The sequence below is a fragment of the Falco punctatus genome (assembly GCF_963210335.1).
Source record: "Falco punctatus genome assembly, chromosome: 6".
NCBI classification, from domain to species: domain Eukaryota; kingdom Metazoa; phylum Chordata; class Aves; order Falconiformes; family Falconidae; genus Falco; species Falco punctatus.
The window spans coordinates 42482889-42507073 of record NC_137585.1 but is presented as its reverse complement, the minus strand read 5'-3'; the positions used below and the strand labels follow the sequence as shown (position 1 = coordinate 42507073).

Sequence of the window (24185 nt, the reverse complement as noted above, 5' to 3'; positions counted from 1 at the left end):
CTCAGGGTGTGGAGCATGTAGTAAAAGGAGTGAATTTTGAATTATTGACTCCTCTGCAGTCAAAAGACAGACTTGTGGGATCTGCTTTTTATTCAATAACTTTTACCATTAAGCATAGTAAAGAAGAGTGATACAGGTTGAAAAACATTTTTTCATGTCTGTGTAATGATGAAAGATAGAATTACAATTTACTTTCTTACATCTTGTGTTGGTTGTTTTGTTTTTACTTTCCATTTGGGTATTTACAGGGAATATATGGTTTAGAAGAGGCTGTTGCTGAAATAAAAGATTTAAAAAAGCAAATCAAAATCAGAGATCATGAGATTGAAACATTAATTCAGGAAGTCAATAAACTTGAACTTAAAATAAATGATTTTCTTGATGAAAATGAAGAACTCAGAGAGCGCTTAGGTATGCTATATCAGTTATGTTTTTATTTATTTATTGTGTAAGAATTGAAATAACGTATCATGGAAATCTTTTACTATACCAAGGAACTACTTGGAAATAATTTTGTATGTTCTAGTATTAGTAAGTAGTTTTAGTTAGTTAGGACAGACTGCATGTATGTACATGCTTGTACATATGTACTTGAATGTACATGACTGAACTTGGGTTACAGGTTGCTTTGACTGAAGAAATTAGAATAGGCTTTGTAGTGCTTTTTTTGGTTTTTATTCCTTTTTGACTGTACACTGCTTAATTAATTTAATAATATGGTATTTGGAAACCACAACATACTGAAGTTGTATTGCTACCTTGAAAAACAAAGAAAACTTTGGGCAGGCTTTTTTTTAGATAGAAGAATCTAAACATAAATGTATTTAAGTTTTTAGGTGGCATTTTATTGCATTTTGGGTTTTGATTTTACTGAAGTAAAATTATGCTTTCTTCTAGTCTTATATGCAGTATAAGATATTTGTACGTATATAGAGAAATATATATTGAACTATCAACATTTTTTAATTCTGCCTGATTAGTTACTTTCTTATTTAAATTAATTGCATCCTAATGATAAATAATGTTAATGTTCCTCTGTATTGAATATTTATACAGCATATACTGTGTTTTAGGTCTTGAGCCAAAGACAATGATTGATTTAAATGAATTCAGAAACAGCAAAGCACTGAAGCAGCAGCAATACAGAGTTGAAAACCAGATTCTTTTGCAAGAGGCAAGTGATAAATTCCATTTTTGTATAAGATCCACATAATAAAAATGTATTTCAACAAAACAAAATACTGATCAGTGAATAATAATATGCAGATTGAAAGGCTGGAAGAGGAAAGAATTGAACTGAAAAAACAGGTCCGTAAGTTGGCTCAGGAGAAAGGAAGAAGAGTTGCAATGATAGGTAGGATTTTTTTTTTACAAACTGTCCTTTCAAAAACATGCTGTCTATACTTACAAATAAAGCTGTGTTATATTTACTCAATTGTTTAAATCATAAGGCTACATACATTTCTCTGAATCAATAGGAGGAGGTGAGTGGGTTTACATTTCCGTAGTCTCACACTCCAGTAGCTTTTTGACTGTTATGGCTTGTATCACTAAGAGTTGTGTCATTGGCTTGCAGTTCTTAGATGCAGGACAATCTCACCAAGATTTCCAGTAAATCTATACGATGTATGTGTTTCAAAAATTTTAAAATTTCAATTCTGTGCCACCCAGGGAAGCATAATGTGCTCAGATGGGAAGGTTTACTTCTTACTTTGCAGGTAGAAAACTAGAACTTGGATATACTAGAAGGAACATGTAACCTTGCTTGGTGACCTTTTAAAAAAACCATAATTATTACTTGTACGTTTACTTGTAATTAGGTTTGGATGCTGGTGATGTGCAGATAACTGATGGCTTTACTGAAGAGAAGGGAATGAATAAGAGGAAGTTGAGTTTCTTGAACAGACATGATATTGCTGAAGTAAAAGCAAAGGTCGGTTCATAAAGCAAGTTCATAAATGTTTCTTGTATTTCTCTTTCAAAATAAAGATAAAGTTACTTTGCAAGTATCTGTACAAATATTTTTCTAGGTGCTTTTATTAACTGCTTTTAAAAATAAAAAAATGTCTTTTTTTAGAAGATTAGTTGAATTTTATGTATTTTTTGTGAATATAGGGTAGCAACTTATGTAATGCGGAAGGGAGAAACACACTTGCAGATAAACACCCATTAGACTTCAAAGTCAGAGAAAGATATAGCTGTGGGAAATCTACCTAGAATAACTTCTGGCATACTTAAGAATTTAGATCACTTGGAAACAAATAGAAATACTTGGGTTCATTTAGGTTCAAAACCTGTGACAAAGTGGCAACTAGTTAATGACAACTGTAATTCTGAAACTCTTAGTATAAAAGAGATTTTTATGTCACCAGAGCTCTAATTTACACAGACATCAGGGATAACAGATTATACTGACAATAGAGAGATGTCAAAAGACTTAAAATCAGACTATACAGGTTTGTTTTCTCCTTATCAGTGTGTCAGACCTCAGAGGCAAATGATCAAAAGTATAGAAACAAACCATCGTTTCAGAATCAAGTGTCCATAACTTTTAATTCAGACCAGACAGGTCAGGAAAATTTTTGCCCAGGACTCTCTCTTAGCAAAAACTCTCAGATTCCTTGTACATCTGCTTTTTGAAAGCCAGTAACACACAAAATGCAAATGATGACATTGAAGGATAACAGGAGTATTTGCAAGTAGAGTTTTCTGATTTAACTACCTTTCGAGAAGACAGAGAAGGGAAGAAATGCCTAACAGAATTGTTGCAAGTAAAACCTTTGAAAAGTGGACTTGAAAGGAACAACTAGAACACTCAGGTCAGGTAGATCCTGTTGAAAATTGCATAGAGCAGTTGAGGAGAGAATTAGACCTTCTTAGGTCACAAGTGATACACTTTTATGGTATGTGTGTGTTTACATCTATTGCAGTTGTTTAGAAAATAAATTCAAACAATAAAAATCTGTTAGTTTACTTTCATGTTTATTAATTAAAGCTATAGGATAGTTCTAATAGAATTGGGCATTTTTTCTTCTAATAAAAAAGTGCCAGGTCATTAATTTTCAGTTTATTTGTTGACACAGTATTGAAAAATCTAGGCATATATTTTCATTCTGTCAGTGGAAGAAGTTTGCACAATGCTTTTCCACACACACGGATAGGTACAAAGAGAGAACAGTTTATTCTAAGACCTTAGATGTGTCTGTGTAAACAAGGTACTTACCACTTTTCTTATTAGTGCAACTGCCTTGCATCTCATACAGATTGTTGCAACTGTATTTTAAATGACATAGTTCGAGGTTTATTTTTTTAAATTATTTTAAATACATACAGAGAAATACAGGTGATGATTTCCAAGTGTTAGTTGAATGAAGTAGGGACTGAAACAATCTGTTGGTATGAATGATAGAAGATGACATTTCTGTTAAAAGATGCAGATGTTATTTGACTAGAGGATGTTTCCTACCTCTGGAGAGATCAGAATGGTATAAAGTTAGACTTTTGGAGTGAGAAAAGCCTTTCCTTCTGGGAAACATCTAAAAAGTTCCTGAGTTGGTTCTTCTATCCTTTTATCCATTTCCCTGCCAACTAACAAAGATAATCTGTATCTGTTTACAGAAAAAATATTTCTGGTGAAAAAATCTATTATTTATTAAAAATTATCTCTAATGATAAAATTTTTAGGTTCTCCAGAGGGTTTTTGAGAACTTATAATCAGTGAAAGAACAGGTTGATTTCAGAATACTTGCTGTGGTTTCTTTTATTCACATGATAAATCATATAAAAAACTATTCACTGGTAGCATCCTAAATTTGGACCCCAAAATGCTGTTAGTTTTCTGTATAGCAGAGGGCATTTAGGGCATGGATCAAACCAGTCCTTCAAAGTCTTGCAGACCTTTGGTCTTTACCAGAGTGTTGTTACAACTGCTGCATGGCCCAAGAATACGTTTCCCTAGACAGTATTATATGGGATACACCTTGTGTAATTCTTGTAGTGAATCCGTCTCTGTTGCTGCTGCATTTCAGGCAGGAGATTCATAGGTGGACGAGGAAATTTTCATGAAGACATACTACAAATTTGGAAAAAGGCTGGGACTAGAACATTAGATTGCTAAAATTCAGATCTGTATTTTTTGTCTGGGAGAAACATCTAAGAATGTGATAAGGAAACACCATGGTTACAAAACTATATAGATAAACAAATAGATCTTTCCTCTCTTTAACTGAAAAGTTTTGGAACTCATGGCATTTCTGTCGAGCCTTTTGAGCTATGTCAGTGATCAATGGAAAGTATAAATTTATACACATGAGGCTTTTTTCAATCATACAGCAGTTTTTCCATGCTACAGGAGTATGCTTTGCTGTTGTGATTTCTCTTAAAATACTGTGTTAGCCAAGCTGTGGAATTAATAATGCTTACTAATTGCATTTTTGGTAGAAAAGAAGTGGGAGTTTTTATATTTTGGAACATAAGTCTTTGAAATATTTTTTATATATAAAAATGGAGATAAAATCCTATAGTAATTACTTACTGTTGGGATTTTTTTGAGAATGAGCAGGTAATTGCTGACCAAGAGTATGCTAAATAGTTACACAGAATTAAATCCTAAAAAATGCAGAAGCCAGGCAATACAAGCAGGTAATACAAGGTTTTTTAAAAAACAAAACAGGATAAGTATTTATATAAAGTTTATTCATGATTTAAATAATATTTTCCTGATAATTTTATTGCTGTGAAGATGAAGCTATTTCTTTGATTGTTGCCTTCTATATAACACCTCATTGTGGTTTACATACTGTGTAATTTCACTGTTGAATATATATGGATTAGCAATCTTTTCAAGCATTGATCCTCAACTTAAACACAGAGACGTAATAAAAATTCTAATACTAAAATTCCTAATTACAATTTTTCAGTTGTCTTTGTTCTTTTTTTTAGAATGAGTATCTTGAAAATGAATTAAGTGTGAGAGAGAGAGATCTGGAGTACAACAGGACTGTAATAGCCAAATTTCAATCTAAATGTAAGTTGCAACCTGTTTTAAAACCAGGGAATATTATCAGGTACCTGCAGATAGCTTATTTAGTTATTCTGTTTCTGTGATTGTGACCACAAACACCTGACAGTTTCTGTTTTAAAGGCAGTTTACTTTGTTATCTTTCACAATAATTGAATTTTCTGTGTACGTAGAAGGTTATTATACAGTCATTCTAATATACTTCCAAACTGCGGAAATTATGGTTGTGAATTGGTCCAGGTGTTAACACAATGATTACAAAACACTGAATGTAAATGGCATTTATCAAGTTGGAATTTCTTTGAATTCTCGCTAATGACTTTTATTTTTTTACTTTGTGTTTTTATTATGTGTATCTTTGTGTATGTATGTATTAATACATATGTTATGTTGCTAATTTTAAACTTAAATTAAAGATAGTACATGAAACAGAATTTATTAATTCTAAGTACATTAAACTAGGATATCTCATATTTTTCCTTCCTGAATCAGACCTAATAAGGGCTTGAAGTCTGTGAGCGATCCCAGTTATAACAATTATACAATCTACTTGTGTAATTGTAGTATTTTTCTGCTTCCAAGGAAGTACTGTGGAATTAAACCCATTTGCTGCTTACATATATATGTATGTTAGCTGAAATAAAAATAATATAATTTCTCTAGAGAAGCATCTTTTTTTCCCAGAGAATGTGAATTCTAAACATTTTTTTTTTTTTAGTTTTTAAAATAAATTTGTTGAAACTGCTCAAACTGCTTCAGATTTTGTTTCAGTCTTGAGCATTCAGGACAGTTAGCCAGATTGTAAGGTGCAGAGAACATCCTTACAGGTTTGTTGTTTTGGGGTTTGTAAGTTTCCAGACTTGTTCTGTGCTGGGAACTCTGGCGTTCCACTGAGAATCTATTGGTGGCAGGAAAATTGGGTATTTTGGGAGTCTTTATTACAGCTACATAGTTTAAATGTGCTCTTTTTTCCCAGTCTGCAGCAGGAATTCCAGGCAATTCCCATATACTTCATTGTTCTACCCAAACATTTCCAAGATAGCCATGTTTCTGGATTTAAATGTGAAAGCCAGTCAGGCTACTAAAGAAGTGAAAAAAGTGGCAGGAAACATTTGAGCTTGGAAGGTTCAAAAAAGTCAGATGTATTCCCATGAAGTATTTCATATTTTTTTTTGTTGGTATTTCTCCAGTGAAATACACTGCAGATGTTCCTAGCAGCTCTACTTTTACCTTCCTAATTTGTTACGTCTATCTATAACATGAACATTCTTTTTATATATCAAATCAACAAGTAGTATTATGAAATTTCCTAGGAAACTGTAACTAGTTTTTTTCAATGCTTTTAGACACATTTAAAAATTTTATTACAGTAAAAGAATTATCAGAAGAAAATAAACAACTTGAACAAGGAATGAAAGAAATATTGCAAGCTGTCAAGGAAATGCAGAAGGATCCTAATGTGAAGGCAGGAGAAACAGCCTTAATAATCCCTAGCCTGGATCGTTTAGTTAACGTAAGCTTGCTTTCTGAACTATTATTTAGCATTCTAGGATTTACAGCCTTTTTTTCCCCTCCTCAGTCATTGGGTTTGTATAGTTAAATAGTAGCTTCCTTATACATATACTTCCTTAGTTACAATAGGAGTACCTAGTGTGATACTTGTTTAAAAATGCAAACTACAACTATACAGCATTAGGAGAATTCCAATAAAAATTCAACAAAACAAAACCACAACCTTCAGCTGGATAGTATAAAACTGTCTTTGGCAAGTTTATTGTCCCAGTCATAAAGCTTAAGGTAAAAGTTTGTTTGCGTGTCTTTGATCTCTATGAAACCTGCGTAAAATGTTTAAGAAAAATTCATTATTCAAACATCTTACAAAAAAATTAGTGGGTTTAGAGGAAAATTTAACCATTTAAATCACAGTCTATGTCAAATACACCATCAGGAAACTGATAAGTAGATTTTACAACATTATAATTTCATGCTTTTTGCTAATTTCATGTAGTCTAAACTTGAGTGCTTCAGTTTATTATGAAAAAAACAAAGCTTTTCTGTACCTTGTCCCTGTTTTGTTAATTAAACGTTTACTGCAATAGGCAATGGAGTTAAAGAATTCAGAGGGAACCTTTGATGCTAGTGTGCACTTGAAAGCTCAGGTTGACCAGCTTACAGGACGAAATGAAGAATTAAGACAGGTACTTAAACAGACTCAGAAGGAGGCAACAGATTTCTCTAATCAGCTGACAAATGCAAATGAAAAGGTATACAGTTTATTTTATATAATTTATTTTGTACTTGAGAAGTGTCTGCTCTGATAATTTAGAACAAAACCACACAATCTGTAAGATATTTGATTTAGCTTATGTGAACAGTGTAATTATACAAATCTTAATTAATTTTATGTATCAGATCTATCAATTGATCCACATTAAGTTCAAATCTTACTCCTCTTAATGGTACTTTATCATTGGAGTATCCTGTAATGTTAAACACCAGTTGTGCCCATCTTTTCAGGACAGCTGTGCCCAAAAAAGCTCACATTTCTTCAAAAAGCCAGTAGTCTTGCGTTTGTTATTTATAAATAAGTAACAGAGATGAAGTGTTCTAGAATGATTAATTGTTCTCTAAAATCCTGTATCTTGTTCTAACTTGTACAATTGATTCTGTGGAATGAGGAATGGAATTTTGTCTTACAAGAAGCCACATTTAAATTTGCCTTATAGAACAGTTTTGGTGATGCAAAAAGACTTGCGAGTAACTAATGTTCCAGAATAATGTTTTATGTACTGTTAGAGTTGAGAACCATAGAGCTTTTAAGAAGTTAAATGAAAAGGCAAAGATTCATTTAGAATAAACCCATCAAATAACAACTGCAATAATTCTTTCCAAAACTTCATCTTTTTTAAAAGGAATAGAAATGCTCTGTGTTCTAAACAACTTGGAATAAAACTGGTGAATTTTCAGATAAGTGAAGATGCTCTGACTGCTGGAGTCATTTGAGATATATTTATATATCTCATTTTGCTGTTATGTATTTGATGATTTATGGAATCACAGTACTTTAAAAAGATTACTTTAAAGAGTGTTTGAATGCTTTAGAATATAAACGGAAATGAATTAGGTTGTTAATAACTGATGTCATAGAGGAAAACAACATATTTACTATCATTTTTTTAATTAAATAGCAAGAGCTACTTATTTATGCTTTTGTGTCTTTTCTTCAGATTGCACAGCTGAAAAATGAAATTTGCTTATTACGTCAGTCAGAAGGTGCCAATATTGTCTTCCAAGCAGTGAATCTTCCAGAAGGAATGGTTCCTTCAAGTGTTAATGTGATTAATTCTCTGAATGAATATTTAATACATCTTATACAGGTAACTTATTTACTCCTTGATATCAAGAATATTTGTAACGTGTAGCTAATTCCTCCAAAATGTTGCACCATGCCATGTATGGACATAGGCAAACTCAACAAAATTACTTTGAAGTTCTGACATTCAGTAAACTCTTTGGGCTATTCTGGCTTTTTAAAGCTGTAAGTATTTGGCTGTGTTGTAAACCTGGAAGGTAATAATTAATTTTTTTGACAATTCAGGTTTTTTTGTTTTAAATTTGAATTTTCATCTAAATATTTGCCCGCTCTTCCTTCTACTTCTGCATTTGCACTATTTTTATGAGAAATTCTCTCTCACTCCTGTCTGGATTCCACACCTGAGTCTGCATGTGCAGATCCTATTCTGAACGGTTTTTTCTCTATACAGCAAAGGTCTCTATTTACCGTATGAATTTTCATTCCATTATTTGTCAAAAATACATCACCATTTGTAAAAAGAGACATAAATACATTGAAAACAAAGCCAGTGGCTCCTATGAGAAGCATAGCAGACAAGCACACAGTAAAGAATAGCTGACTTTGAGAACTGGAGTAAAAAGAACTTAGCTTTTTATTATTACTAAATTACTTTATTCTGTCTTTGTCTTTGATCACTTTTGTTGATTTAGAGAATATTTTTCAACTGTATATGATTATAAAGTAGTGAGTATTTGGGAACATGAAAAGAAATACCGCTTTCCAGTTAGACAGTCAATTAGTATTCTTTGTGGATTAGCAGTGTGTTGTGGTGTTTTTGAACTTTGAGGGCTGTAATCCACAGTGTAATTATGCACTATTTCACACCTATTTGTATGAATGCCAAAGATTATTGGACCTATTTTTATCTGATGGTTCTAAAGAAAATACACATTTCATATCTGCAGTTCACACAGTTCATGACAGAAGCATCCATCATGAAAAACACAAGGGAGAACTGGCATTTTGATTAATCCTTTCATGTTTAAAACCTGTATTAATCACTTCAATATTTTTGTTTGGAAAATAATCATTAGGAACTGGAAAATAAAGAACAATTGCTTAAACAATTAGAAGATGCAGTAGAGGACTACAAACGAAAATTTGCAGTAGTTCGTCATCAACAAGGCTTGCTGTATAAAGAATATCAGAGGTACTGTTCTGTTTTCTGATTTATGAAAGTTCAGCTATCTAAATGGTTAACAGTTTTCAAATACAAGATTTGCTGCTGTGTTGAAGTAGTTTTTTGGTCAAGCATCTTAAATGCCACTGCTCTTGGATATGGACTCCATATATTTTCTTTAGTCCTGTAAAAATTCAGAAAACTTGCAAAAAATTTTTCTGCTGGACTCTTCATATTGCAGACTTTGTATTGAGGATTGCATTGTGCTTTCTGCATTTGATATCTGGTATTTTATTAGAACCTGGTATTATGGACTTTTCAGTCTCATTTTCTTTTGCTTTCAGGTATGGGTCCCAACAGTTCTGAGGGGAAATAAAAGAAAACTGTTACCCAAATACAGTCAGAGATCTCTGTTTCAAAATTTCAGATTGGCGGGACTTCGTAGTTGGTTTTCTTTCAGAATCTTAGTTCCTTTATATGCTTGATTGAATCTAATTTCTATAAAAATATTATTATGCTCAAAAAAGGATTTTCATCTGTTAGGAGCATAGAGATGAATATGGTGATTTGGGTTCTTCAATTAACAGATTCTTAGTTGTATCCTCTCTGTCTTTGAATTGGAATGAACAGTCACTGGATTGGTTGCAGAATAAGGGGTTTTTGTCTTTTATGACTTTCTGTTTGTTCTTTGAATCAGTTAAGGCTTCCCAGATAACATTATCTCTGTATCAGGCATTAAAGCTGTAGCTTTTTGAAAATACTAAAGGCTGTAATGTGCTGCCTCATTTACTACCAGATTAGTTACCTCCAATGATGAGGTGATTCAAGGCTTCTTCTCCAAACCTGTTACAGATTGAAGTTGGGGGAGGAGATTCTTTGACTTGGCATCCCATAAAGACTCACTTTCAAAGTATTTTCTTTCCTTTTCCTCCCTATTCTTCCATTATGGAAGAAATTAAGATACCCTTTTTCAAGAGAAAATACTTCTGAAAACCCTTTGATTGTTTGTTTAAAATTAGCCTAAAATATCCTGTACAGTCTATAGGAAGTTCCTTATTAGGCATGTATAAACAGTTCATAGGGCTTTTTTGTTTTCAAATAAGTAAATAAAAGTGGTTAGAAGAGGGTAGTTTGAGCCAAAACAAAGCAGAATCTTTTGATGTTTTTGTTTGGTGGGGGTTTTAAAATGTTTTTATTGTTCTGTTATAGAAAAACTAGGGTGGGAAATAGTGTCCTTTACACATCTGAAATAAAATGTAATGAATGTAATAGAAGAAAAGGAGTTCCAAAACCATTGTAAAAATTGAATTCATATTACAGCTGTTGACTACACTTTTGTTTAGAAATTTGACCTCTAAGGCAGAATTTGGATATGGGAAACCTAAGTTTAATTCTGTCCACTTTCTGAGGGAAATTTGAACCGACATCTTTTAAACAAAAAGCCAGCTACTGTGCTGTGGGGAATTCACAGAGGATGAGCGAGTAATATTTTCCTTATGATACTGTGCCATTCTGTATGATTCATTAAAAATACATCAATATTGATTTATATTCTGTCAGGAACTGTAGAAACCTTGTTCCTCTTGCAGGTTGTCTTTCTTAGCTAATGAATGTGCCTGTACTTCATGCAAAGGAAACAGTTATAGGAGTCGTCATTGATTATTTGCCAAACCATTTTATCTAGCTGTAAATCTTACCAGCCAAATTACTGGGCACAATTGTGAATACCTGCTGAAATCTGCTGGGCTGAGTGTGCTTCAAAATGAAAAGGCCCATTTCCAGGCTCATAGCATGGTAAATGCCAGTAGTATGATTTTTGTCTCCCTATAAAAGGGAGAACTGGAACTTCCAGAGAGGTACTTAAAAGTGGAAACATTTTTATTTGCAAAGTTTTAAATTTCGCAGATTTTTACAAAGACATGTGCAAGTAATTAATTAATTTGAAATACAGGTGTTTAGTTTAAACCAAATTAAATCCCATTTGTGTATATTTTTGGGGAGTATCTCTGCACTTCAGTACACATGTGAAGAAGAGATATGACACTTTAATGTAGGAATTACTTTAATCATTAAACCAGCTGTAGCCTGAACAGGGGATAGTTTTTCAGTAATCCACCTACAAATTCTAATGTATTTTTCAGATTACGTTACTGCGAAACAGAAGTGTCTTGGTTTGTAATATTTCAGGGTTGCTGTTTCAGTTACAGTTTTAAAAATCATCATCTTTCATGGTTCTAAATGAAAGTATTTAATTACCATTTTAGTCAAAAGGAAAGATGGCAGAAAGAATCAGAAGATATGAAAGAGGAAATGAAAAAGCTAGAAGAGCAAAAAGAACAGGATGCTACAAAAGTAAAGGCATATTCTGTAAGTAATTTTGTTTCTCTCATTTTTCAAAAAGGTTTTAGTACATAGGACAGAGTTTTTAATACAATACTGTAATGTCTTAGATGGGGAAAGTGTTGCTGGGAAGAATGCTCAAAGAAATCAAAGCAGAAGGGAAGTAGTTTATTGATTTATTAATGGAATGTAAATAACTAGCAATCAGTGAACTATACATTCAGAATCAGTATCAACAACAAAAAAGGTAAATCACAATGTTAAGGCACACACAAAATGTTACTATAGACCTAAAAATCTCTAAGCAGTATTCAGGAATTTTCTCATTCCACACATCCACATTCACACGGTTATATTTATTCCGTGGCCCCTTCAGGTTAACAGCACACACCTCTTGAGCGTGCTTCAGGGTGCTGTGTAGATGTGGGGCTGCTCTGGTGTTACGCATACCTGTGTGCCTCCCTGCAGTCTGCTAATCCATGCACTGGTGAGAAACCCAGCTTGACCCAGGAGGTCACATACACACACCCAGCTTGTGGGTCCCTACTTGTTGCACTTGGTACTGCCAGTCGCTTAGGTGGAGCGCGCAGGCTCGAGGTGTCCAGCAGGGAGGAAACGCTCACATGTGCACAGACAGTGGGGAAATGTCTGAACCTGAACTAGATTAACAGTGCTACATTGTAACTCTATCTGCCCCTGCTGCTGGATGTTTTCATGCTTCCTTTATACTAATTTTCAAGCTGAGTACTTCTTTAAGTCTCTAATTTTATGGTTACTATTCAATCTGTGTGATGGTCATCTTCCTCTTCAAGATTATCAGTTTTGAGCAAATGCCCTCTCAACCAGTCACAGGTATTCTGTTTACACACACTATTTACACTCATATGCTCTCAACAGCAGTTGTTATTCAGGCTGTTTGGGAGGAGGAGCTATGCAGGCACACCCATGGAAAACACATTAATTTATACTAAAAATTAAGGTTATTACTTGGAATGACATCTTATTTATATATACCTGTTCATGTATATGTATCAGTGTTTCGCAAAAACAGGAAACAGAATTCATCTTTCTATTTTGATTTACTTCCACCAAGACTTGAATTCAATATTCTATTAAGAAAACTGAAAAATAACTTTTTAAGAAGGTGATACTTAAAAAAGTTCCTGGAATTGATGCAGGTGTCTGATCACAGACATAGCACAATTTCAGATGGCTTCAGGTGTCTTTGGGCTGGTACCAAAAGCTGCCAAATATGACAGAAGGTTTATGGGACATGTGTCATTTTAGAGAAGCAGACACAGGGTAAGGATATCACAAGGTGCTGAAAATGACACTGCATGCCTAAGTTTAGACAATTGAGTTATAACCCTTTACTTCTGCTGAGGGGTAACTGTAGTGGTATGTAGTCCTGCTTATAATCTTATTCATAACTGTGATTGATTTGCAAAATAATTGTATCCTGAGGCAATTAAGTCTAGATATATTTCCAGAAAAGTGAAACTGAAATTGTTTTTAAGGTGTTTCTACTGTATGAGAGAGAGAGATATCTTACTTAATTTGTTCAGTGTCTTATTCTTCATTTCAAGTCACAGGAGTAGATTGTATCATGGAATCATTTAGGTTGGAAAAGACCCTTAAGATCATCTAGTCCAACCGTTAATCTAGCACTGCCAAGTCCACTACTAAACCATGTCCCTAAATGCCATGTCTACATGTCTTTTAAATATCTCTAGGGATGGTGACTCAACCATGTCTCTGGCCGGCCTGTTCCAATGCTTGACAACCCTTTCAGTGAAGAAATTTTTCCTAACCTCCAATCTAAACCTCCCCTGGCACAACTTGAGGCCATTTTCTCTTGTCTGGTCGCTTGTTACTTGGGAGGAGACCAATACTCACCTCACTACATTCTTTCAGGTAGTTGTTGAGGGCAGCATGGTCTCCCCTAAACCTTCTTTTCTCCAGGCTAAACAATGCCAGTTCTTTCAGCTACTCGTCATGAGACTTGTGCTCTAGACCCTCCACCAGCTTAGTGGCCAGTGGACACGCTCCAGCACATCTATGTCTTTCTTTTAGTGAGGGACACAAAACCAAACGCAGTACTGGAGATGTGGCCTCACCAGTGTGCTCAGGCACAGGCAGGCAATCACTTCCCCTGTCCTGCTGGCTGCAGTATTTCTGATACAAGCCAGGATGCTGTTGGCCTTCTTGGCCACCTGGGCACACTGCTGGCTCACGTTCACCCAGCTGTCAGCCAGCACCCCCAGGTCCTTTCCCCCAGGCAGCTTTCCAGCCAGTCCGCCCCAAACCTGTAGCATTGCGTGGCGTTGGTGTGACCCAAATGCAGGACCCAGCACTTCTCCCTGGTAAACCTCATACAGTTGACCTCGCCCATCAGTCCAGCTCATCCACATCCCTCTGCAGAGCCTTCCTGCCCTCAAGTAGATCAGCACTCCTGCCCAGCGTGGTGGCTTCTGCATACGTAGTGAGGATGCACTCAATCCCCTCATCCAGATCATTGATAAAGACGTAAAGCAGAACTGGCCTCAATACTGAACCCCGGGGAACACCACTTGTGACCGACTGTCAACTGGATTTAACTCCATTCACCACAACTCTTTGAGCTTGGCCATCCAGCCATCCAGCCAGCTTTTTATTCAGTACCTCTGTCCAGGCCAGGAGCTGCCAGCTCCAGGAGAAATCTGTGGGAAACTGTGTCAAAGGCTTAATTTATTTATTCTTATTTATTTATTTTTATTGTCTAGGTAGACAATATCCATAGCCTTTCCCTCATCCACTAAGTGGATCACCTTGTCATAGAAGGAGATCAGGTTAGTCAAGCAGGACCTGCTTTTCATAAACCCATGCTGACTGGGCCTGATCACCTGGTTGTCCTGTACATGCCAGGGCACTAGGTGTATGTAGCAGGATTAAGATATTTCTGGGATTTGTTTTTTAAATATATTTAAAATATGATAAGGGTTATATGATATTAGTGGTGCTGTCAAAGTATTGTTGAGATCTTGTAAGAAATTACTGTTTACCAATAGCTTTTGTTTCCAGAAACATATCCTATCCAAAAATAAGAAATATGTACTATTATTTAATATTATTTTTGTTAGTATGTAATTTCAATAAGAATTAAGTGAACAGTTTTAGATTAAACTTTTCTCTGAAATTAATTCACTGTGGATTTTCAATTGAAACGTGTTGCTTGCTCTTAAAACCTTAAGAAAAATAGACTTGTTGATCAGAAAAACCAAATCTTTGCTAGTTGCCACAGAAGCAGATCTTTCTCATGGCTTCAGGCCTCCAGGACTCTGGATATTTTGATAGCTACCTGCTCACTTTTCTTCATTATGTTCATGGGAACCTGGGGATTTACAGCTCCAATTTCTACTCTCTTTCTCTTTGGCAAGCTGGTGTGTGCAACAGCGAAGTTAAAGCTCACATGCTTTCTGTGACCTGAGTTGCTGTATTTCCCTCCCCACCTCTCCCTATCCTGCCCCTTCTCAGTTTTACACATGCCATGCAGACATGTGTGTGCACACATATACACAATCACATGTTTCTGTAGGAGGGGTCCTATGGTTACTTCACAAATACTGTTTTGGTCCTCAAAGTAGGACATCATTAGTGTTTGTTAGGAACCAGAGGGATTCTGTTTGGTTTTGAAAATTGTTCCAATAAATTTGTTTTGATTAAGTAAAAAGTAAAAAAAAAAAAAAAAAAAAAAAAAAAAAAAAAAAAAAAAAAAGTAAAAGGGAGGAAGACTGGTGCCAGTGAATGCAAAGAATTATTTTTGTTCTAAATTTTGAAAACGTCAGTCAGCTGTATTTAGCTTCTATTCCTCAGAAACTAATGATTTTGAAGATTTAACTTTGTTCTTTTCTTATAATAGAATATTGTATTCTTATGCATATGTTGAGTGTGTGTGTATTTTTTATTACAAAAAAATATTTTGGACAGTTTAATGGAATTTTTACACCTAGATTAAAAAATGTACAAGAAAACTTGTCTGTGTAGTTGAATTTTACCATATTTCTGTACAAGGTTCTTGTTAAATTATTTTACAGAATTTACTCAGTGCACTTCAGCTGGATCCTGATGAAACAAAAAAAGTACTTGCAGAAAATAGTAGGAAAATAACTGTTCTACGTGTTAATGAAAGGTCACTAACAAGGCAGTATACCACTTTACTTGAAATGGAACGGCATCTTAGGAAAGAAAATGAGAAACTAAAGGATGAAATAACACATATGGAGGCTGCAGTTATAGGGAAGATTGGAAACTTGCAACGATTCAAGGTAAAGTTTATAGTGGTAATAGTACGCATTTTTAGTTTTACAATTTGGCAGTGAGTATACTTTTCTTAAATGGAAGCAGTACTGGTTTCTTGAATGTATTATCCCAATGCTTGTTAAATGCTGTTATAAATTTTGTCAAAAACATTCTTTGTATTTAAATAAGCGTCATAATATGAAACCTGTCAGTTTTCCCCTTCTGAAGTTGCTTCAGCAAGTTTTTTCTTTGTTGACAATATTATATGAAACCAAATCTTACTTTTTGGCCGTGCAGGTTGCTAGGGCCTGTATTAACTCATCCTTATAAAATATGTTTTTGACAGCATCTTATGATTAAGCGGTAGCTATTTATAAAATTACCCAGAGAGTTGAAATACCAGAGAAATTGAAATTTTATTGCAAGCATTTTGTAAAGATGGACAGTAATTTACTAAAATAAACCATTATTGCGTTCTAAAGCATTATATTAAGTGGTATTGGTTTTCCATGGAGTAATTTTAATTTTTCTACTTAAAGATGTAGCAGATCTTAGTAACCCATTGTCTTGATTATTTTCATAGGAAACGGCAAGCTTTAAGATTGCAGCTCTGCAAAAAGTGTTGGATAGTAGTGTGCCATTGTCTGAACTAGAACTGGCTAATAAACAGTATAATGCATTAACTGCTAAATACAGAGATATGTTACAAAAAGATAACTTGCTCGTCCAACGGACAACAAACATGGAACACATGGAGGTAATGTTTGCATTATGTTTGAACCCTAAAGCAAAAAAAACCCCTCATTATACATTCGTCTAGATTGGGGTTTGTTCTCACTTAATAGAACAGAAGTCCCAGCACTAGAACTGCTGTTATAACAGTTTCCATAGTGGGTATGAGATGCTGGAGCCAGTCTTACTGATGCTATTTCAATGGGCATACCTAAAAGCATTTTGTTTAATTGTTTTGGTGGTTTGGGTTGTTAATTTTTTTCATTGGTTTGTTAGCTTTTTAAGGTAAGCTCTGGGTATGTTCCCGCACAAAGTACTTTTAATTCTTTGATTTCCAAAACATGGCTAGCAGAAGGAATATTTACTATCATCTTCAGTTTTGGAGGTCATAAGGAAAGTAGAATGAGTGTAAACACTTTCAAAGCTTTCTCTCAGTGTAAGTGCTCTTACTAATTCCAGATTTACAAGAACTAGATATTCAGTTCCAAAAGGCAGTAAACCTTTGACATTGTACTTCCATAAAAAAGCAAATAGCCAAAGATAGTTCACAGTGTGTTTGCAAAACGTCATAGGGACTGCAAATATGTAACTATCCTTTGAACTTTTATTCTCAAGTAGAAATGAGTTTCTTTTCAAGAACTGTGAAGCTGGCTTCAAATACATGTTACTACCTCCCACTTCTCATTCATGTCAGAAATAACAGTCCAAGAAAGTAGTAGTTTAATGAGTAGTCAAAGTTTATGTCATGTTCTTATCTCTTGGGTTTCTGTGGTTGAGAAGGATTAAATACATGTGGTGGGTAAACTTACTAAGTATTAAATTTGTCTGCATGGAACAGGTAGGTGCATTTGTGTTAGCTGAAGCATGAATGATTCCTTCTCTGTGAAATGTGTGTATGAAAACTTGCATTGCCTATTTCAGCAATTTCATAGAGCTAGAGAATCATTTATCAATAGCAAACTAAAAGTGTGTTTAAAAAACTAGAAATTGAAAATTAATATTAAGTATTCAATTTATTTTACTGATTAATGTGGAAATTTGTGTTTCTATTTGGAGGAGTGAAGGAAGATTTATAAAATGTTTAGGCATCATACTAGATGCGTGAAAGAACTAGAAGCAGCATGTATATTTATGTGCAAGATGAAGTATCCTGTACGGGATGAAATATCCTCCAAGAGTACTTCTTTCTTTCCTACTGTTAATAAAGTGTTTAATATGAAAACATAAACTTCTTCATCTAATTCTACACACTTTAGGAACAACAGTCAATGGTAATAAATAGTCACAGTAATACTAGCTGACAGTAAGATACAACATAGAGAGCAAAGACCTAGCATTTTTACACCTGGGTGAGAACTTTAATGCTCTTCTGTTACCATATATGTAGATTATGGATTGTGCATAGGTAAAATCTGTTAATTTAAAATATTTTATATATATTAAACATCTGCTACAGATAAATATTTTGCTGTTATGTTGCAACTTTTTTGTCATACAGCATGAGAATGAATCCTTGAAAGCACAGATAAATTTATTGAACAAGGAACTGGAGATCACAAAAGAGAAACTTCACACTGTAGAACAGGCTTGGGAACAGATGACTAAACTAGGCAAGTATGAAAGTTATATTGCAACATTAAAAATCAAATGGTATGTCCTGTGTAAAAGTAATATTTTAAAACATTTTAAAATTGATGTATCTTAAAACAGCAACAAAAAAGGTCAAAACTATTTTGTATTTTTCGTAAGTGATCTTAATTTTTTGAGGGGTTTTGGTTTGGAGTGGGGTGGTTTTTTGTTTGGTGTTTTTTGGTTGGGTTGGGGTTTTTTGAGTGGTTTTTTTGTTTGCTTCATTTTACTTATCTGCTTGACCAAAACGAAGTTTGGTCATTCCCTCTGGAAACTGTGCCACATTGACTTTTCTTGGGTTACTGGGTCAAGGGTTTAAAAGCTGGAACTTGTAAAGGAACATTACCTGATTTTATTATTATTATTATTATTTATTTATTTATTTTTAATAAGGTACAGTATGTTCTAACTCGAGTGTCAGTCAGTCAAAGTACTACTTAGGTTGTCAGGAAAATTATTTTTTTTCCTGGTCATGCTCTGTAACAAAAGTATTTTTTCTTGAAGTTGGGGTTTCGTGTACAGTTTACATTCCTGTTATTCAAGAAGAACACATCCACATCTGTTTCTTTTACAGATTTTAAATTAAATTTCCTGAAAATTTATTTACCAGCTAAATTAAGGATAAAGTGAAAGACTACATTGAAAATAGTATCAGTCTCAATAATCATGGTTGCAGATATACCCATTCAGAACTGATGATAATATTTTATCAAAATCAGATACTTTTCAAACATGTAATAAGGCAAGATAACCATGCCTCCAGTTTAAAAAAGTAATACAGGTGTTTCGATAAATTTACCTGAACAGAGATAAAGCAAAATTTGTGTTCTCTTTCATGGTGCAAATAATTTTCATAGTTGAATCAGGTTGTGTATTCCCTAATCCAAATATTTTTTAATGTAGAGGATGATAATGCCATGGACAAGGCCACAAAAGCAATAACCAACAATGAGATTTTGTCCATTTCTAAGAAAATAACAATGTTGGAAATGAAGGAACTAAATGAAAGACAGAGAGCAGAACATTTGCAACGAATGTATGAACATTTAAGGAATACCGTAAAGCAAATAGAAGAACGTAATTTTGAATTAGAAACAAAATTTGCTGAGGTAAGTCTGTTGAGATTTAACATAATTTGATACATCTTAAAAGCATATTTTTGAGCTTTTCAAAAAGTATTAATTATTTTGTATCACAACTGGCAAATAAGCTTATATACAAAATAGTATTCTTTAAGAGCTGCAATTTTGCATGCACAGGACATTTGTAAAAAATGTAATTTGTCAGTAGTTCATTTCAAACATTAGTTAATCTCTGTAAAATACACAATGAGCATCTTGACAAATAGTTTGCTGTTTTTTCAGCAGACTGCTAGAAAAAAGTCTGTTCTTGACCTGTTATGTCTTGTATCTAATTCATATGATCCCTTTTATTGTAATTTTTCCTTAATTTACCAATGATTCAACAAATGTTAGACCTTTGCATCCCTTTTGCAAACAATTGTGTCATGACTGTTACTGGCTGGCTATTCATACATGCCAAATGTTATCTATAATGAAGGGATAGAAGTCACGTGCTATTGAAGCTGATTATGCTTAGTATTCCTGTCATATCAGTCTTAACCTTTTTAGATTTTTTGACCCCAGTATTCATATTTGTAGTTTTTTGCATAAATTAATGATTTAATAGTAGGAGACTTTATTATAAATTGCAGCCCAAATCTATTTATAGGCAGTTGTACACATTTGTTGCCTTGCTAAGGTAATTAATGAAAGTTGTAAGTGATACCTGTTTAAGAACTAGTAACTAGAAGTCTACTAGACATCTTCTAAACTTACAAATCTACTTCAACGTGGCTTAGTTTTCCAGATAGTACTGTCTCAAATACGTGAAGTGCAGATAACAACATACACCATGCTTTTTTTTTTTCTTTAGAAAGTCAGTTGTTTTATTAGGAGTGCTATCAGATTAATTTGCCACAACTGTATTTACTAAATTAATTCCTGAGTCTTCTCTGTGTTGCCTAATGTTTTCCAGATATCGATCTTTTTTTAATGCTCTTTGGTTTGAATTAAAACATTAGCTACATGGTATTTAATAATCAACTTGAAAGATCAGGCTGCTTAAATGGTATCACTTAAAGAACTATGCTGTCCTGAGTCTTGACACTTATAACCTCTATTTGTGTTACCAATCCTGCGATTCTATCCAGTATATAAATATATCAGTAAGACTGTTTATTTCCTGAAGAGTTTACAATCTTACTCTTTTTTATTTTCTTGGTTTGAGCAATTTATTGCAGTAATGGTTTTAAGAAAATTCACTTAAAAATCACGTATAATTAAGAATTGTGTTATGTGCTGACCTGTACATCTGTTCCTTTGTGTATGCAATGCTGCAAACAAAAAGATCTTTAAGCAGAGAGGAAAAAAAATGTTTTCTGAACACAGCTGAGTAGTGGTTTTTTAATGACTAGAAAAGAAAAGATACTTTTGGCACTTCTTTTTGTTTGCAGGGTTGGGAGCAGTTGTGTGCTTAGGATACCATTTTGTTTGTTTCTGGGTTTGCTTTTTTTTTTAAGCTTACCAAAATCAACCTTGAGGCACAGAAAGTGGAACAGGAATTAAGAGATGAACTGTCAAAGAGTGTAAGTAAGGCAGTAAGTGATGCAGATAGACGACAAATCATGGACCTAGAGAAGCGTGAGATGGAGCTCAAGACTGAAGTATCAAAGTAAGTGGTGAAGTAACAAATTTTGAATGCAGTATGTTCAGAAGCATGCAAAAATATAGGCTATATAGGCTTATGTAATAGACTAGTAATGTATCATGAAGTATTAATTCTGTGGGCATATTTGCAGGGATTTTTGATACTGAAAATTGGTGATTAGGCTTGGGGATGCAGAGATGGGAATTGAAAATGAAACTTTTTAATATTTGTGTCCTGAAGTGGCAGAAAAATAGAGGGCAAAGGTGTGCAGTTGAGGTAAAAACCATGGCATTGTTTTCCTGGAGTAGGTTACTGCTAACAAACTTGTGTATGATTTACAGGAAAATGTCCTGTGAAAAAGCTGAGAGGCAGTACAGAAGAATTTTTATATCAAGGACTCTGAAGAGTATACTGTAAAGAACAAAGTCTTCAAATGTTTTGATATGGAGAAACATACTAAGCATCTTTTCTTAGCATCTTCTGTGTAGAAAAACTTAATAGCTTATTCAGTGGTTTCAAGTGACACAATACTGTTTTTGTTTTCTCTGCAAGGTTAAGAGAACTGTCTGACGTGGCAAAGATGCAAGTTGAAGCTCTGGAGGCACGCCAGCAATATAGAGATCAAGAAGTAGAATTTCTTAGAATGCAAATTTTAGACTATCAGGTAAAATTAAACCTTTATTAACACTGCAATTTGGATTTGTTTTTCCTTGAAGTGAAAGGAAATGAAGTAATTTTACAGTGAATTAGGAAACTGGAAAAGCATTTCAGAAGGATCTTAACAAGCTGGTCTATGTAACATACATACTCTTTCAGGAGTTCTGTATTCCATTAATTATTCCCTTCTTAATTTTTTCCATTTCTAGCTGTACAGCTATTACAGGTCCTGATACTTAGGTAATATTTATTCCTAAATGATTAATAGCTCACGGTTAATATTTAAATATATTATCAGGAAAGTTTGGTCGTTTTTTACAAGACAAGCGATAATTTGTAATCTTGAAGATTTTTGGTAGATTTAATATATTTCTTTGTTATTAGCTGAAATAATTTATTGGGATTTTTTTCATGTTGTTGAGTAGTTTGAGACCCTAAATACAACACTTCTGTCGGTTTTTATGTTGCCATATTTTCAAAGTTTAGGTGTACATTTCTTCATTTCTTGGTATTTTAGTAAGATACAATTTTTAAGATCCGTATCTGAAAAAGTGTAATTCTAAAATGTGGCTATAGAAATAATAGTGGAAAAATAAAAAGCTCTTAGAGGCTAATTGTTGCTCTTATCTATGGAATAAAATAAAATGTTCATATTTACATATACACTCCATTAACATATTCAAGATGAAAAATAAATTTGTTCTCTAAATTTTGTTCTTAGGCACAGTCAGATGAAAAAGTAGTTATTGCAAAACTGCATCAACAGATCATAGCCCTTCAAGGTAGCGAATCTGTTGCTTTAGGCAAATTGGAAACGCTTAAATTGAAACTACAGAAGGTGGAGATCCATAATCTACGTTTAGACCAGAAACTTGATGACAGAGAGCAAGCCTTATATTTTGCCCGACTGGAAGGAAGAAATCGAGCCAAACATCTGCAACAGACAGTTCAGTCTTTGCGGCGACAGTTTAGCGGTGCTCTGCCTTTAGCACAGCAAGAAAAATTCTCTAAAACAATGATTCAGCTACAGAACGACAAACTGAAGATTCTGGAAGAAGTTCAGCATGCCCAGCAGGAGCGTCGAAATGCAGAAAACAGAGCATTAGAGGTGGAGTTAAAACTGAAAAGTTTAGAAGAATTATTGCATGCATTGAAGGATACAAGAGGAGCTCAAAAGGTTTGCTATTTCACAACTTTGAATAACTTTGTTCATCTGATACAGATTTAAATTACATTTCAGTTCAGCCTGTTCCCTAAATGTCTGCTTTAATGTAGAACTTACTGATTTCAAAATACACTTTGTTTGACTATGATAGTGTCCTGGTTTCAGCTGGGATAGAGTTAATTTCTTCCTTAGTAGCTGGTGCAGTGCTGTGCTTTGGATTTAGTAGGAGAATAATGTTGATAACACACTGACGTTTTAGCTGTTGCTAAGTAGTGCTAAGTCAAGGACTTTTCAAGTTTCACATGCTCTCCCAGGCTGCTTCCTACAAGAAGCTGTGAGGGAGCATAGCCAGGACAGCTGACCCAAACTAGCCAAAGGGATATTCCATACCATGGAATGTCATGCTGTGTACATATACTGGGGGGGAGTTGGCTGAGTGCTGCTGATTGCTGCCTGGGGACTGGATGGGCATCAGTCAGCCAGTGGTGAGCAACTGTATTGTGCATCACTTGGGTTTTTTTTTCCCTTGGGTTTTACTCATCTCTCAAACTGTTCTCTTCATTACAATTATTGTTGTTATTGTCATTGTTGTCATTTATGTTGTTATTATTTCAATTATTGAGCTGTTCTTACTTCAATCCACGGGGTTTAACTTTTTCTGATTCTCCTTCCCATGCCACCAGGGGAGTGAGCAAACAGCTGCGTGGTACTTGATTGCTGGCTGGGGTTAAACCACAACAGACAGCTGTCATTTTGTGGGTTTCTGTTTAAGAAAAGTAATACATCATTAGCTATTTGCACTGTAAATCAGCTTAGTCAGATTTTCTAATTTGCTTTTGTGCCCAATTAAGTGGCATAGGAAGAAGAGGTTAACTATGAATTCAGTTATATTAAATTGAACTAAATTATGAATTTATTATGAATGAAATTAAACTAAACAAAGAGAGCAGCATTCTGAAGCTCCATGAGCTTGCATTGAAATCTTCACTACAAATCCGTGTCTTTTTTAAATAAATGCAGGGGCAATAATTTAGGTAGCATGGTCAGAAATGTTATTGTACTCATGTAATTCTACTCAGTCATATTTTGCTATTGTAAACAATGTTCCCTTGAAATTTGAATATGGCTTTCTCACTTCTCTTCCAGATTACTGTGTATTATCTAATATGGTTAAATCTGT

At 34.2% G+C, this 24185-nt stretch overlaps 1 protein-coding gene across 1 annotated transcript in view; it reads left to right on the top strand.

The window, feature by feature from the left end:
- CEP290 (centrosomal protein 290) overlaps positions 1–24185 on the top strand; it is a 54352-nt gene that overhangs the window by 7974 nt on the left and 22193 nt on the right. Inside the window, exons 12-28 of the mRNA XM_080391629.1 lie at positions 180–411; positions 1074–1174; positions 1267–1354; positions 1821–1933; positions 4942–5026; positions 6391–6533; positions 7120–7284; positions 8248–8397; positions 9410–9525; positions 11760–11862; positions 15909–16139; positions 16697–16870; positions 18344–18455; positions 19378–19583; positions 21056–21207; positions 21736–21847; positions 22562–23017. Of these exons, the coding sequence (XP_080247755.1) occupies positions 180–411; positions 1074–1174; positions 1267–1354; positions 1821–1933; positions 4942–5026; positions 6391–6533; positions 7120–7284; positions 8248–8397; positions 9410–9525; positions 11760–11862; positions 15909–16139; positions 16697–16870; positions 18344–18455; positions 19378–19583; positions 21056–21207; positions 21736–21847; positions 22562–23017 (2739 nt within the window). The remainder of the gene's footprint in view (positions 1–179; positions 412–1073; positions 1175–1266; positions 1355–1820; positions 1934–4941; positions 5027–6390; positions 6534–7119; positions 7285–8247; positions 8398–9409; positions 9526–11759; positions 11863–15908; positions 16140–16696; positions 16871–18343; positions 18456–19377; positions 19584–21055; positions 21208–21735; positions 21848–22561; positions 23018–24185) is intronic.